At 35.3% G+C, this 17,915-nt stretch overlaps 1 protein-coding gene across 2 annotated transcripts in view; it reads right to left on the bottom strand.

Moving 5' to 3' along the window:
• LOC309650869 (uncharacterized protein) overlaps positions 1–17,915 on the bottom strand; it is a 58,594-nt gene that overhangs the window by 4,356 nt on the left and 36,323 nt on the right. The window contains exons 6-7 of one of the 2 annotated variants that reach the window (XM_082442785.1): positions 9,094–9,295; positions 340–564 (exon numbers count right to left, since the gene is read on the bottom strand). In XM_082442785.1, coding sequence (XP_082298911.1) covers positions 340–564; positions 9,094–9,295 — 427 coding nt within the window. Of the gene's footprint in view, positions 1–339; positions 565–9,093; positions 9,296–10,393; positions 10,561–17,416; positions 17,544–17,915 lie in introns of those variants that run through there. The other variant, XM_082442786.1, reaches the window with a different exon arrangement.

Genomic DNA, 17,915 nt, shown 5'->3' with positions numbered 1-17,915 from the left:
TAAAACTTTTAACCATTAACCCAATAAGAAAGACAAAAGTATGACTGAAATAAAAAGCAAGGGATCTAGATACCTAACATTTAGAATACCAGTTACCTTTGAGGAGGATACCTGGGGGCTTCAGTGGGATTGATAATACTCTGATTCTTAACATGAGTGGTAGATTTGCGGCATCTAATTTTATTATTCTATATGCTTTAATATTATATATATAGTCTTTTATATGTATGTAAAATAATTTTAATGTTAATTTTTAAAGTTCAATGAGAAACATGCAGCAAAAATGGAAACAGACCAAAGCTTAAGTGAATTTTTGAAAGCCTCATTTCTTTTACTTACTTTAAGGACATTTACTCTTGTCAGTTGAGTTTTCATATTTTCATTTGACAATTTCAAGTCACTGAGCTGTTTCTGAAGTTTATGAATTTTCTCCTCTAATCTTTGAGTTGTAACAACCTTCAAATTCTGCTGAATATTCAGTAATGTTTCTTGCTTGTTGTCTTTCTCTAGCTGCTTGAATGTTTTGCCATGCTCCATCTGGGAAATCTTAGTCTGGGAGTTTTCCTTTACAGAAATCAACAATGTTAGAATAAAGAAGTTATGCTTTAAGATGCTGTTCTACACTAGCATACCAGATCTACTCTAGACTGACAAATTGTAGACTTAATTCTTACATAAGTAGAATAGTTTTCACCATAAATATGCATTATTAAAATAATCCAGAAAATAAAATATGACAATAAAAGTGATGGCTTAAGGCTAACAAGGGTACAGTTAAGTAGACAATGTTATAAACACCAGGTGATAGTAGAGATTAGTTCAACTTTTCTAAGAATGTATTATAAGGAAATAATAAAATATTTAGATAAAGACTCAAGCACAAAGATATTCTATACAACATTATTCATAACATGAAGAAATAAAAACAACGCAAATGTCAAAAAAATAGTTAAATAAATTACATGTGATTGATTATACATTCATTATAAATAAAGTTTTCAAAAATATTTACTAAGAGAAAGTACTAATGATATAGTTAAATGACAGAAGCAGGATGAAGAAAAAATATGCTATCTCAATTATGTTAAAATATTCTTGGAAAATAATCATAGGAAGATATACCTATATGTTAACAGTGGTTATCTCAAAGTGGTAGAAATACTGGTTGTTTTAATTGTATTCTTTCTACTGTTCTGTACTTTATAAAGTTACTACCAGAAAAAAAAAAAAAGAGAAAGAAGAGGTGTAAATTTAATAAAGATACCACATATTTTCATTATATATAAACTAAAAATTAGTAAAATATATTGAAAAGAACCACTAGTTCTTTCAAAAAAGAAAACAGATACTCCAGGCAAGACTGGTTACAGAAGGAAGAGAAAGTGAAAATACACAGTATTAGGAAGGAGATATATGCAGAACTAATGTACATACATTAATTTTATTAAGAGAAAAAAGTTATTTAAAATGTTATTACAAATGTCTTAATCCATTAAAAGAAATAAAACAAGTAACATATTAAGGAACACGAATGAGAATGGCACCATTTTTCTCAATAACACACTGGAAATTAGAAGACAATGGAGTAATGCCTTTGAATCTCTGTGTGAAAATAAAGTCTAAATTCAACTATCAATTGAGCCTGAAGTTTAAAAAAAAAAAATTGTCATTTATGCAAGGATTCAAAAATTTTTTTTCTCTCCAAGACACCATTTCTTAGGAATCTATTAGAGGATATACCCCAGCAAAATAAGAAAGTAAACCAAAAGAGAGGAAGACAAGAGATTCATGAAACAGTGCAACCTAACCAGGAGACTGGAGAAGAAAAGTCACAGGATTATAGCTGTGCCCAGGCCGACAGAGCAAACAGTCCAGACCGACACAAGAGAATTAAGGACTTTGGATGAGAAAGAATGGGAGATTTTTATAGATTAGAAGATCATCCGATGCAGTATTTTGGGAAAAAATTAATAAGTGAATGTTGAAAATTATACATATGAAAACACAAGAAAAGTATTAACTCTAGGAAAAATAACATGCACTACAAGAAAGAAAAGGTCACAAGAGTATAATACTTGGCATTTTGTAAACACTATTTAGTGTCATAGTGAAGTAAAGGCTGATTATGGATTTAGCTAAAAATATTGATATAACAATACTGGGAAGATGGAAGGGGGAGTTGGGAAAAAGATAAAACTTCATCTGTCATATAACAGGAAGTCAACAGATAATGTCTAAAATAAATAACTCAAGATACAGCAATATAAGCAAATTATTTTTAAAAATGGAATTTACTACCAGAAGCAACAGATAAAGGGGTTAAAAGTAGTTCCCTCTGGGAAATAGGATAGGTGGAGATACAGAAGTGGGCTGCTGCTTTTCAATAGAAGACTCTTGGTATATTTAATTTTTTTAAAATGTACATATGTATAATATATACATATAAGTGTAAAAGGTAAAAAAAAAAAATCTCTTAAATAACTTCAGCTCAAAGAAGAAATGGAAACCAATAGTAAAATTATAAACATATAAAACATAGTAAAAGGACACTTCTTATTAAAATGTATTGGACAAGCCACAGAGGAATATTTATAGGCTTTGCTGCTTTTATGATTTAAAACAAAGGACCAAAAAAAGCATATTTACATAAAGAAAAAGAGAAATTAGGGGTGTAGATTTAATAAAGATACCATATATTTTCATTACTTATACATAAAAAATAAACTGGTAAAATGTATAGGAAAAATAACCATTAGTTCTCTAGAAAGATAAAATAGATGCCCCAGGTAAGCCTGGTTAAGGAGGAAAGAGAGAAAGTAAAATATTGGAAAGGAGAAACATACAGAATGCATAGATATAGAAAAGATGAAAATAATTCTAAACACTACTTTGTAACTCAGTGGCAATAAGTTGAAAACCTAAAAGAAATACATTGTTTCCTAGAAAACAATATAATATTCAACTGTGTCCAGAAAATCCAAGAACTCTAGTAAAGCAAACTATTGGACTTAATAAGTAAATTCAGTAAGGTGGTAGATAATTTTTAAAGATATAAACATATCAAAGGCTTTTATCTATATTAGTAATAATCATTTCAAATTGAAATAGGGAAAATATGCCACTCATAATGGGCAGGAAATCTATAAGAGACCTAGGAGTAAATTTTACAAGAAAAAATTACATGAAGGACTTTTATAGGACTTATATGAAAGACCATGATAAAATCCTATTACAGTACATAAAATAAGATCTGCTAAAGGGAAAGAGGACATGTACCAAATTATCAAAAATTATCAATTTTCAAAAATCATATCATTACAAAGCCAACTGAGTAAACTACAAACAATATTTACAAATTGCTACTTTGACAGGTATAAAATTTATATTGAACATTCAACTCATACAGTGTAATCATTAACCTACTTTATTTTTGTCCTCTGTTGTTCCTTTAAATGTATTCTGTGGAGCTAATTCTTCATTTGCATTAACTGAAACTTAGGGCAAGGCCATGTTTTTCCTGATCACTTTCAGTTTAATGTAAAAATTATAACATTACCTTTACTAAAAGGTACCTTTACAATGACAGGTCAAGAAATTATAAAGTAAAAACAACCAAACAGAAATATTAGATACGACAAATATAATAGCTGAAATGAACAACACAATAGATGAGGTAAATAGGATGGATAAAGCTGAGAACAAATTGAGTGAGTTGGAAAATCAGACTGAGAAACTCTCTGAGAAGGTGGCAAGAAAGGCAGTACCAATAGGGGTGTGTGTGTGTGTGTGTGTGTGTGTGTGTGTCTGTATAAAGAGAGAAAGATTTGGCTAACACAACTGTGGGGTCTGGCAAGTCCAAAATCGTCAGGGCAGGCTGGCAGGTTGGAGACCCAGGGAAGAGCTGATGTTGCAGCTCAAGTCTGAAGGCAATCCAGAGGTAGAATTCCTCCTCCTCAGGGGACCTCAGTCTTTTCTCTTAAGGGCTTCAACTGCTTGGATGAGGTTCACTCACATTATGGAGAGTAATCTGCTTTACTCAAAGCCTTCTTGTTATGTTAATCACATCTAACATGCAACATCTAGACTGATGTTTGATCAAGCATCAGGGCACCATAGCTTGGTCAAGTCGACACATAAAATTAACCATCATGCAAAGAAATGAAGGATAGAATTAGAATTGCCAACGTTCTGTTAAGAGTCACAGAAGGAGAAAGAGTAGAAAAAGAAGAAAAGTAAAAAAAAAAAAAAAAAAAAGAAAAGAAAGAAATCAAAAGAAAATAGAGGAAAATGTTTAAATAAATAATGGTAAAATTGACAGATGAAAGACTTAGATTTAAAAATTCATGGAGTGCCAAATAAGAGAGATAAGGTAAAACAATATACCTAAGCACATTATAGTGAAATTTAAGAACATTAAAGCAAATGAGAAAAATTTTAAGGTTTCCTGAGAGAAAGAACAGATCACCTAAAAAGGAATAAGAATCACATTGTTATCAGACTTTTCAACAGTAACAGAGGATGCAAGGAGATAATTTTAAAGAATTTAATGGAGGAACTTTGAACCTAGAAGTTTATATCCAGCCAAATTGTCATTCAAATATGAGGGCATACTAAAAGTGTAATCAGGCACACATGGTGTCAGAAAGTTTGCCACACAAAGATCCAATTTTTTAAAACTCTCTTGTGGAAATACTCAAATGAGGAGAAAAATCCAGGAGGAGGCTTCAAGAGATATGCAACTAAGAGTAATCAAACACGTTGGTCAGATTTGGTGGTTGTCTAAAAAATTAGGACCAAGTAAAAGAAACCAAATAAAAGATATATCATGCAACCATGAACCCCCAAAAAACTGCATTAGTAATCATAATTTCTGAAAACAGAATTGAAGGCAATATTTTATAAAGCACAAAAAAGAGAATGTTTTATAGTGCTTAAAAGAACAGGATAGCAAAATCATCGTAAGCGCATATGCTCCAGTAATCTATAAAACAAAAACTGATAGAACAGCACAGACAAATGGATGAATCAAAAATTATACTTGGAGGACTTCCCTGGTGGTCCAGTTGTTAAGAATCTACCTGCCAATGCAGGGGATATGGGTTTGAGCCCTAGTCTGGGAAGATCCCACATGCTGCAGAGCAACTAAGCCCGTGTGCCACAACTACTGAGCCCATGCTCTAGAGCCTGTGAGCTACAACTACTGAGCCCACGTGCTGCAACTACTGTAACCCGAGTGCCTAGAGCCCATGCTCCACAACAAGAGAAGCCACTGCAATGAGAAGCCCGTGCACCTCAACGAAGAGTAGCCCCTGCTCGCCGCAACTAGAGAAAGCCCACGCACAGCTATGAAGACCCAGTGCAGCCAAAAATAAATTAAAAAACAAAAACAAAAATTATACTTGAAGAATGTAGCATATCTTTTCCAGAATCAAGTAAACAAATATAATCAGAGGTACAGACAATCTGAACCACGAATAATATGCTTGAGCATTAGCTATTTATAGTGCTTTATACCCAACCAAGAAAGAACACATTCTTTATAAGCACACATGGCACAGCTACCAAAACAGACCAATCACTGGCCATGTAGGAAGCCTCAATAAATTCCCAGGTATCATATAATACTTCTACCATGTTGTAATAAAATACAAATTTTTTTAAAAATCCTATACATTTGGAAACATAAAAATGTATTGCTATATTTAAAATAAAAGATAAGGGAAAGAGTACATGTGAATATTTGTGGAACAAAGCAAAAGTAGTTCTTGACAGAAAAATTATGGTTTATATGAGTGCATTTATCAGGATAAATCCTGATAAATATCCTGAGTGATCAGGATATTCGAAAGGTTAATCATAAACCAGTTGCTCTTATTTTTCTTCCTCCTATTCTTCTTCCTTTCCTTCTTTTCCCCTTCTAAACAATTCAGTCCTAAAGCCATAGGCATCTGCACAGAATGAGAAGGGAAATGCTGAGGCTCATAGCAGGCCTACAGAGCCCAAGCAAGGTGACAAAAGTGTCTGCAGAAGAGGGCTGCCCTGCAGAGGGACTCAGAGCCTGATCACATATGGAGAGGTGACCTGTCATGGGGTGTTAGAGCCTGAACAGGGCAAGGAAGATGTGTATACCATTCTGGAAATCAACAAGAACAAGACAGGAACCCAAATAAGAAGATGGGTAAAGGAAACAAACAGGCAGAGACTAAAAAGCCAAAAGACAAAAAACATTAAGGAAATGCGAAACTCATTAATAATTAGAGAAATGAAAATTAAATTAGCAATCATTTTATACCTGATGGAATGGCAAAAGTTAGGAAGCTGCTAGTATCAAGAAATGACAAGAATGTGGAGATTCAAAAACCCTCCTGTATCTCTGGTGGGACGATTTATTGTTTTGTGAGAGCTGACTGGCAGTACTTAGTCATATTAAGTGTACGTATACACTATGAGCCACCAATTCCAATCCTGACTTAACACCCCTAAGCAATTCTCTCTCCGGTCCATGAAGGGGACTTGTACCAGGACGCTAACAGTGATGTTGTTTGTGGTGGCATAAAAATAGAGGTAACAAGGCTATTTACCACTAGAGGAAGAGACAGGTAAAATAAATAAATAAATAAAAAGAAAAAATTAAAACCATGGCAGATATGAACACTGTATTACTCCATGCAGTAGACAGAAGCAATGAATTAGATGAACAAATAGCAATATTAAGTTGCTCTTAAAAATACAGTGCTGAGTAATAGAATGAGATTTTTAACACAACACCACTTACGCAAATTTAAAACACATGCACAAAAATTACATTTAAAGAAACACATATAAACAAAGAAATACACATTAAACATATTAGATTGACTTCCTTTTGGGGAGGCAATGGACAAGATCCAAGGAAAGAATAAATAAATAAGAGAGAGACCTTCCGTGGCCCAAATTAATGCATTAAAAACCATGGACTTTGATTAACTCAACCTTCTGTATCTGAGGTCCAATTGTGAGGAGTGGGGAGGCAAGGGAATCCAAGTGGTCAACAGCATTAAAAAAGAAAGTTATTCAACCTTACTAGAAGTAAGGTAAATGTAAAAACTGTACCATTTTAACCTAACTCGCACAAACACACACTCTAAAAGGATGACAGCATCCAATGCTGGCTAGGATATGAAGAGGAAACACTCATGTATTGCTATTTGGAAAGTGAACTCCTGCCTTTTGCAAGGTAGTGTTCTGGCAATGGCTATTAAACTTTAAAATACTCAGGATATTCCCTGGCGATCCAGTGGTTAGGACTCAAAGCTCTCACTGCCGGGGCTCCAGGTTCGATACCTGGTTGGGGAACTAAAATCCCACAAGCCGTGTGGCGCAGCCAAAGAAAAAAATTTAAAAAGAAAATACTCATACACTGTGATCCTATATTTCCACATTTAGAACTCAATCCCATAGTGGGAGGAAGCACCAGTGTGGAAAGATATATGTATAAACATACTTATTTCATCATTATTTGTAGTGGCATAAAAAGTGGAAATAAGAGAAGGACCATCAATAATTCTTTATAGGGAATTGGTTGAATAAATAAGTTATATACACAGTATGGAATACTGTACAGCTGTTAAGGGAATAAGTTAAATCTATATCTTTTGACCTAAGGAAAGACCATGAGGTACCTACTTCTTACCAAGTAAGAAGAGTATTTTGACTGGTACAGTCCCAGTTTTGTAAAAATACCAACACCTACATATATATATTCATATATTTCCATAATCATTGCAATAGTTGTAAAAGATATAGACACATTGGTTACCAATATGAAATAGGCAGAAAGGGGGTTAGAGAAGATTATTATTATTTCCTTCAAACCTTTTAACATGGTTTCAAGGGTTGCGGAAAGTATGTGCTATTTGTATATTCTTAAAATTTAATATAGTATTTTAAAAATTTGCATGGAAATGAACCATCATCAATTACAGATTCAAGAGCAGAGGTAGAAGCTGGACTCATCTTTGGACTCTGTGGAGTACATTGTCGATACCACTTCACCAGGGCTGGAAGTTTTTAAAAACTGAGTGATCAGGATTTCCCTGGTGGTGCAGTGGTTAAGAATCCGCCTGCCAATGCAGGGGACACAGGTTCGATCCCTGTTCCAAGAAGATCCCACATGCCACGAAGCAACTAAACCTGTGCGCCACAACTACTGAGCCTCCACTCTAGGGCCTGCGAGACACAACTACTGAGCCCGTGTGCCACAACTACTGAAGCCCGTGCGCCTAGAGCCCATGCTCCGCAACAAGAGAAAACACCGCAATGAGAAGCCTGAGCACCACAATGAAGACCTGCTCGCCGCAACTAGAGACAGCCCACGTGCAACAAGGAAGACCCAATGCAGCCAAAAATAAAATTAAAAAAAATTTTTTTTAATGTTCTATATTTAAAAAAAAAACTGAGTGATCAAAATATATTGGATCAATGAATGAATGAATGGAATAAGAGACTAAATGAGTGAGTAGTGAGTGAGTAAGTTTATGCTTTGGGGCACAGTAATTATAGAAATAGTATAATATAGGTATGGGTATGACAAGCAATTCTGTGAAGAGGTAGTGAAATAGAATCAAAATCTCCTGAAAATCATCCTACCTATTCCCATTCCGCTTCTAGGATTGACCTTTTCCTTATAGATGCAGAGAAGCAGAAAATAGAGAAGGAAATTGTCTACAAGATAATTATTGAGGAATTTCACCAACAGCCCCTTCCCAATGCCCATCATATCTAGCTGACACAGTACACCCGAAATTCCCCCTTTAGAGAGTCATTCCTTTGAGCTCCTTTCCCTCTAATCCTCTTTTAAAAGTACATTAAGAAATATGTTAACAATGCTTACAATAAATATCAAATATGTACAGTAGAGAAATGGGAGATATGGAGTAAGGAAAGGCTTTTTGATACAATCAGAATGTTCAAAAGTTTGTAGCAAATTTTCCTCCCTTTCCTAATATTAAGAAAAGTACAAATAGCATTAACAGCTTTGAACATTAGATAGTATAATAAAAGACGATCATTTTCATTGTCAAAGAAATGCCTTATACTTCAGGAAATTCTTACTTTGTTCGTGTCCAAGTCTAGTCTCCCTGGAAAAAGGTCATTAATAGCAATTTTTCCTTCCAGATGTTTCAAGGGTCTTTTTTTGTTCCTTATACTTTTCCTCAGTATCGGATGATTCTCCAGCAGTTTCTTCACAGTGATGATACTGCTTCTCCAATTGCTTAGTGAGCATCTGAACTTCCTGCTGGAGGCCTTCAGCTCTCTTCAGGGAAAAAAAATAGATAGAACATCCTGATGGTCCATGATTTGTATTTTTCAAAACTATTTGCAAGTTCTACTTATACTGACATTGTAGTAACATTAAGCTACTAAAATAGATGAGTGGGGAAGACATTTAAGAAGATTTGACATGTATAAGCTAGTTTTTAAAAAAGAAACAGAAAGGTTTGATATACAAAAATAAGACATTTTAGTGAGTACTGAGAAATAAAACTGTATAATGAATTTTAAGAGAGCAGAGTGTAAAAAATTTGTAACTGTACAATAAACAGACTACTGTGTAGTAGGTTTTACTAACATTGAATTTAAGCAATACCTATTTTTATCTGAATTTTAGGGTGAAGAGTCGTGAAATTTTACTAAAATGATTTGGACATACAAGGAGATATATACACTTAAACTTGCTGGATCAATCTTTCGATAGACTTGACCAGTAAATTCAAACAAATGACTGACTTGATAATTTATTTTATTGCACTGACTGAACTGACCAGTGTTTGATCATGATGGAAACATTATCCTCACCACACCACTATTTTTAAGCTAGCATTCATTGAGCTTACTGAACTGAAGCATTTATCATGTATTAATCCATTTAATCCTTACAACCATTCTGTGGGACAGGAACTAAACCTACCCCAACCCTACCCCACTCCTGCCAAAATTTACAAATGAAACTGAGGCACAGAGAGCATAAGTAACCTGCCCAAGAGCACACAGTTGCTAATGGCAGAGCTGGGATTCATACCAGGCCTCTCGGCTCTTAACAAACACACTATACTACCTCTACTGTGATAATGGACATTCTCTTCCCTTTTATCACTGTAGCAATAAAAATAAACTCAGAGCCACAGAGTTTACTAAATCGGCTAACATCAAAACCCACATCTTAAAACTAATTTGAAAGAGTAACTCATCTGTCAATACACTTATGGACTTCCAAGATCGCTCATTTGCACCAGTCTCCTGAATGCTCTCTTTCACACCTTTCTCTGTGGCTGGTATGGGTTCAACACTGTTGCTGGGAAGAGTAGACAACTGACTGAGGAATTTCTGATAGAGTGATGGCTCAGTTTTAGTTTCCCAGCTGAATGAATACGGAGGTCTGTGTAACTCAGGTAATTGTTTTTCCTTATGGATCAAATCTTGTTGACATTTATCCCAAATTTTCTGTCCAACTTTTGGTCATTCAGAGTGAAAAATGTTGTCTCTCTCAAAGTTCTTGACCAGGATAGCTTCATCCTTGTCCTAAATATGCCGACACACATGTTAAACTTCCCATATGGAATTTAATATTGAGACATCTACTTCCCTCCTTTTGAAATATAAGTATAGTCATAATACAAAGCTTCAGGAGAAAAGGCTCTCAATAGAAATAAAGAGTTACAGAGTCATAAGAGAGACAAGGACATACTCAAAAGAGTAAACTAGAGCAAGAAAAACTACAATCCTGCAGCCTGAGGACCAAAAACCACAGTTACAGAAAGATAGACAAGATGAAAAGGCAGAGGGCTATGTACCAGATGAAGGAACAAGAAAAAACCCCAGAAAAACAACTAAATGAAGTGGAGATAGGCAACCTTCCAGAGAAAGAATTCAGAATAATGATAGTGAAGATGATCCAGGACCTCGGAATAAGAATGGAGGCAAAGATTGAGAAGATGCAAGAAATGATTAACAAAGACTTAGAAGAATTAAAGAACAAACAAACAGAGATGACCAATACAATAACTGAAATGAAAACTACACTAGAAGGAATCAATAGCAGAATAACTGAGGCAGAAGAACGGATAAGTGACCTGGAAGACAGAATGGTGGAATTCACTGCTGCGCAACAGACTAAAGAAAAAAGAATGAAAAGAAATGAAGACAGCCTACGAGACCTCTGGGACAACATTAAACGCAACAACATTCGCATTATAGGGGTCCCAGAAGGAGAAGAGAGAGAGAAAGGACCAGAGAAAATATTTGAAGAGATTATAGTCGAAAACTTCCCTAACATGGGAAAGGAAATAGCCACCCAAGTCCAGGAAGCGCAGAGAGTCCCATACAGAATAAACCCAAGGAGAAACATGCCGAGACACATAGTAATCAAAGTGGCAAAAATTAAAGACAAAGAAAAATTATTGAAAGCAGCAAGGGAAAAACGACAAATAACATACAAGGGAACTCCCATAAGGTTAACAGCTGATTTCTCAGCAGAAACTCTGCAAGCCAGAAGGGAGTGGCATGATATACTTAAAGTGATGAAAGGGAAGAACCTACAACCAAGATTACTCTACCCGGCAAGGATCTCATTTAGATTTGATGGAGAAATCAAAAGCTTTACAGACAAGCAAAAGCTAAGACAATTCAACACCACCAAACCAGCTCTACAACAAATGCTAAAGGAACTTCTCTAAGTGGGAAACACAAGAGAAGAAAAGGACCTACAAAAACAAACCCAAAACAATTAAGAAAATGGTCATAGGAACATACATATCGATAATTACCTTAAACGTGAATGGATTAAACGCCCCAACCAAAAGACATAGACTGGCTGAATGGATACAAAAACAAGACCCATATATATGCTGTCTACAAGAGACCCACTTTAGACCTAGGGACACATACAGACTGAAAGTGAGGGGATGGAAAAAGATATTCCATGCAAATGGAAATCAAAAGAAAGCTGCAGTAGCTATACTCATATCAGATAAAATAGACTTTAAAATAAAGAATGTTACAAGGGACAAGGAAGGACACTACATAATGATCCAGGGATCAATCCAAGAAGAAGATATAACAATTATAAATATATATGCACCCAACATAGGAGCACCTCAATACATAAGGCAACTGCTAACAGCTATAAAAGAGGAAATCGACAGTAACACAATAATAGTGGGGGACTTTAACACTTCACTTACACCAATGGACAGATCATCCAAAATGAAAATAAATAAGGAAACAGAAGCTTTAAATGACACAATAGACCAGATAGATTTAATTGATATATATAGGACATTCCATCCAAAAACAGCAGATTACACGTTCTTCTCAAGTGCGCACGGAACATTCTCCAGGATAGATCACATCTTGGGTCACAAATCAAGCCTCAGTAAATTTAAGAAAATTGAAATCATGCCAAGCATCTTTTCTGACCACAACGCTATGAGATTAGAAATGAATTACAGGGAAAAAAACGTAAAAAAGACAAACACATGGAGGCTAAACAATACGTTACTAAATAACCAAGAGATCACTGAAGAAATCAAAGAGGAAATCAAAAAATACCTAGAGACAAATGACAATGAAAACACGACGACCCAAAACCTATGGGATGCAGCAAAAGCGGTTCTAAGAGGGAAGTTTATAGCTATACAAGCCTACCTAAAGAAACAAGAAAAATCTCAAGTAAACAATCTAACCTTACACCTAAAGAAACTAGAGAAAGAAGAACAAACAAAACCCAAAGTTAGCAGAAGGAAAGAAATCATAAAGATCAGAGCAGAAATAAATGAAATAGAAACAAAGAAAACAATAGCAAAGATCAATAAAACTAAAAGCTGGTTCTTTGAGAAGATAAACAAAATTGATAAGCCATTAGCCAGACTCATCAAGAAAAAGAGGGAGAGGACTCAAATCAACAAAATCAGAAATGAAAAAGGAGAAGTTACAACAGACACCGCAGATATACAAAACATCCTAAGAGACTACTATAAGCAACTTTAGGCCAATAAAATGGACAACCTGGAAGAAATGGACAAATTCTTAGAAAGGTATAACCTTCCAAGACTGAATCAGGAAGAAACAGAAAATATGAACAGACCAATCACAAGTAATGAAATTGAAACTGTGATTAAAAATCTTCCAACAAACAAAAGTCCAGGACCAGATGGCTTCACAGGTGAATTCTATCAAACATTTAGAGAAGAGCTAACACCCATCCTTCTCAAACTCTTCCAAAAAATTGCAGAGGAAGGAACACTCCCAAACTCATTCTATGAGGCCACCATCACCCTGATACCAAAACCAGACAAAGACACTACAAAAAAAGAAAATTACAGACCAATATCACGGATGAATATAGATGCAAAAATCCTCAACAAAATACTAGCAAACAGAATCCAACAACACATTAAAAGGATCATACACCACGATCAAGTGGGATTTATCCCAGGGATGCAAGGATTCTTCAATATACGCAAATCAATCAATGTGATACACCATATTAACAAACTGAAGAATAAAAACCATATGATCATCTCAATAGATGCAGAAAAAGCTTCTGACAAAATTCAACACCCATTCCTGATAAAAACTCTCCAGAAAGTGGGCATAGAGGGAACCTACCTCAACATAATAAAGGCCATATATGACAAACCCACAGCAAACATCATTCTCAATGGTGAAAAACTGAAAGCATTTCCTCTAAGATCAGGAACGAGACAAGGATGTCCACTCTCACCACTATTATTCAACATAGTTCTGGAAGTCCTAGCCACGGCAATCAGAGAAGAAAAAGAAATAAAAGGAATACAAATTGGAAAAGAGGAAGTAAAACTGTCACTGTTTGCGGATGACATGATACTATACATAGAGAATCCTAAAACTGCCACCAGAAAACTGCTAGAGCTAATTAATGAATATGGTAAAGTTGCAGGATATAAAATTAATGCACAGAAATCTCTTGCATTCCTATACACTAATGATGAAAAATCTGAAAGAGAAATTATGGAAACACTCCCATTTACCATTGCAACAAAAAGAACAAAATACCTAGGAATAAACCTACCTAGGGAGACAAAAGACCTGTATGCAGAAAACTATAAGACACTGATGAAAGAAATTAAAGATGATACCATCAGATGGAGAGATATACCATGTTCTTGGATTGGAAGAATCAACATTGTGAAAATGAGTATACTATCCAAAGCAATCTACAGATTCAATGCAATCCCTATCAAATTACCAATGGCATTTTTTACGGAGCTAGAACAAATCATCTTAAAATTTGTATGGAGACACAAAAGACCCCGAATAGCCAAAGCAGTCTTGAGGCAAAAAAATGGAGCTGGAGGAATCAGACTCCCTGACTTCAGACTATACTACAAAGCTACAGTAATCAAGACAGTATGGTACTGGCACAAAAACAGAAACATAGATCAATGGAACAAGATAGAAAGCCCAGAGATTAACCCACGCACCTATGGTCAACTAATCTATGACAAAGGAGGCAAAGATATACAATGGAGAAAAGACAGTCTCTTCAATAAGTGGTGCTGGGAAAACTGGACAGCTACATGTAAAAGAATGAAATTAGAATACTCCCTAACACCATACACAAAAATAAACTCAAAATGGATTAGAGACCTAAATATAAGACTGGACACTATAAAACTCTTAGAGGAAAACATAGGAAGAACACTCTTTGACATAAATCACAGCAAGATCTTTTTTGATCCACCTCCTAGAGTAATGGAAATAAAAACAAAAATAAACAAGTGGGACCTAATGAAACTTCAAAGCTTTTGCACAGCAAAGGAAACCATAAACAAGACGAAAAGACAACCCTCAGAATGGGAGAAAATATTTGCAAATGAATCAACGGACAAAGGATTAATCTCCAAAATATATAAACAGCTCATTCAGCTCAATATCAAAGAAACAAACACCCCAATCCAAAAATGGGCAGAAGACCTAAATAGACATTTCTCCAAAGAAGACATACAGACGGCCACGAAGCACATGAAAAGATGCTCAACATCACTAATTATTAGAGAAATGCAAATCAAAACTACAATGAGGTATCACCTCACTCCTGTTAGAATGGGCATCATCAGAAAATCTACAAACAACAAATGCTGGAGAGGGTGTGGAGAAAAGGGAACCCTCTTGCACTGTTGGTGGGAATGTAAATTGATACAGCCACTATGGAGAACAGTATGGAGGTTCCTTAAAAAACTAAAAATAGAATTACCATATGACCCAGCAATCCCACTACTGGGCATATACCCAGAGAAAACCGTAATTCAAAAAGACACATGCACCCGAATGTTCATTGCAGCACTATTTACAATAGCCAGGTCATGGAAGCAACCTAAATGCCCATCGACAGACGAATGGATAAAGAAGATGTTGTACATATATACAATGGAATATTACTCAGCCATAAAAAGGAATGAAATTGAGTCATTTGTTGAGAAGTGGATGGATCTAGAGACTGTCACACAGAGTGAAGTAAGTCAGAAAGAGAAAAACAAATATCATATATTAATGCATGTATGTGGAACCTAGAAAAATGGTACAGATGAACCGGTTTGCAGGGCAGAAGTTGAGACACAGATGTAGAGAATGGACATATGGACACCAAGGGGGGAAAACTGCGGTGAGGTGTGGATGGTGGTGTGCTGAATTGGGCGATTGGGATTGACATGTATACACTGATGTGTATAAAATTGATGCCTAATAAGAACCTGCAGTATAAAAAAACAAACAAAACAACTAATACTAAACTTTCATTGGGTTATTTGTATGGAAATATGTTAATATAAATGTTTCAGACATTACAAAAAAAAAAAATTAAATTTTTTTAAAATTTAAATATAGTATTAAAATATTATGTGGGGGCAGGTGGGGAGGGCAAAAAAAAATGATGTTATAGAGAAACTGCTTTGAGAACATAGGAAATTTAGCTTAGAGAAGCAGCTAACCGAACTGCTCCAGTTTATGGAGGAACTGTTTACAGAATATTTTGAGCTAATAAATGTAGGAATAATGATAGAATTTTAAAACTCAGCATTTTACTTTTCCTAACAAAATAATTGATTCAGGCAAGGATTCCCAATGAATGCTAAGACTATTAACTGAAAAGCTGGCAGGGAAATGGATATTTTCATAAAGACTTAATTATGATTATAGAACATCATTTAATAGTAACAGCTTTGATAATGTAAAAGCATAAATAAGTCACATTTCTTTCCCCCAACCTTTCCCTTTTAAGCACCTTGCTTCCACTGTAAACAGGAAAAAAATAAAAGATAATGCTTGTACTTCTCCTTCCCCCCACTTCTCCCAAGAATATTCTGCCTTTATAAATTCCAGTCTTCTTTTCATCTCTTGCCACATTCTATTCTGAAAACTGAGTAAACAAGTTTAGTTTCTGGGCTTTTTGTCATGTGAAACTGGGAAATAGAAGGGGAGCTAGAGTTGTTGAAGTAATGATGGGTTTGTCTCACTAAAAGCCCAGAAAAAAGAGGTAGAATAAAAGAGCAGTGGAAGAAAAGGTCAGAGCTACATGGACTCCGGTGTGGGAGAGTTTTTCGGAGATGTGACAGATAAGTCAGAGAAGTGAAAAACATGGAAAGTGTTACTGTGAATTACTTGAAAGAGGTGATTAAAAATTGGAATTACTTTAAACTCTGAAAGTAGTTGCTGAATTTTTTTAAGTGGAACTCCTCACATTAAGGGGATCGTGATGGGCCTTATTTTACATTCAGAATATATAATAAACAGTTTGGGTCCATGGATTTCAAAATAAATTTTACCACTTCCTTGACAGTAGTCCATCTCCCATCCTCCTCCAACATTCTTCCATAAAACTTTCATTCATCCTGTGAATTGCTATCTACTAGGGACCAGGATAACCTCTTCCTTCTAAACCCAACTCATGCCATGATTCTAGATTTCAATGTCCAGTGTAGATGATCCACCAATTTAGTTTTGTGACTCCTGTGCTTCAGTTTCAATGACTTTCACCTACACCCCTATTCAATCCTTACACCCAAATCCAAAAACCCAGATGTTGTCAGCAGCAGGAACTAACCCATACCAGAAATTTAAAACTTGAATATTTCACTCTCTAACCACCACTTCCTCCCATTTCTCTCAAAGCTCCATTCCCTCTAACCTTTTCTTTAGTATCACAGAGACCTTCAGATCTGCCGTGCACTTTTTCTCCATACCTCAGAAACTCTTCCAGTCAGCCATGCTGTACTGCTTCCTTTTATCCTCCATAAGAAGAGGACCAATAAACCACTCAACATTTGCCAATTATCGCCTGGAGTAACACAAGGTAATAAAAATCCTGTTTCTTCAAAAATCAATCAAAATTTGTTCTCACCTTCGTCATGAAACTGTCTTCTTGTTCTTTCATACTCATATAAGGGGTGAATCTGTTAACACCTGCTAACTTTTTCTCCAAAAGGCCTACTTTTCGCTCTGCTTTTTTTCTTTCAATCAGATGTACTCTGTGTAAGATATTGGCAGGTAACGATATCTTGAAACCAATTTTCAAACTTCAATTAAAATAATAAAAAGAAAAACCCCCATTTAAAGTATATTAAACATGTGTATTAAGTAAAAATGTATTTCTTATGAAAAGAACTGTGCAGTTACCCAACTATTTCTAGGGAGAGATAAGAAATGGTAGAGAAATGAAGAGAACAACAATCAGTGTTAAGTCCTGTAGTAGTTCCCCTGGGGGAGGTCAATTTTGAAACCAGCCTTTTCAAGAGGAAATTTGAGTATGAATATCTGTCTGCTACTATGGTAATATTGTGATGATCAGGAGGTTCCACATGTGTACAAGCACAGTGGGCCTCTGTATTCGAGGGTTCCAC

The sequence above is a fragment of the Balaenoptera physalus genome (assembly GCF_965194825.1).
Source record: "Balaenoptera physalus genome assembly, chromosome: 2".
Taxonomy (NCBI): domain Eukaryota; kingdom Metazoa; phylum Chordata; class Mammalia; order Artiodactyla; family Balaenopteridae; genus Balaenoptera; species Balaenoptera physalus.
This window is presented reverse-complemented; position numbering and strand designations above follow the sequence as displayed.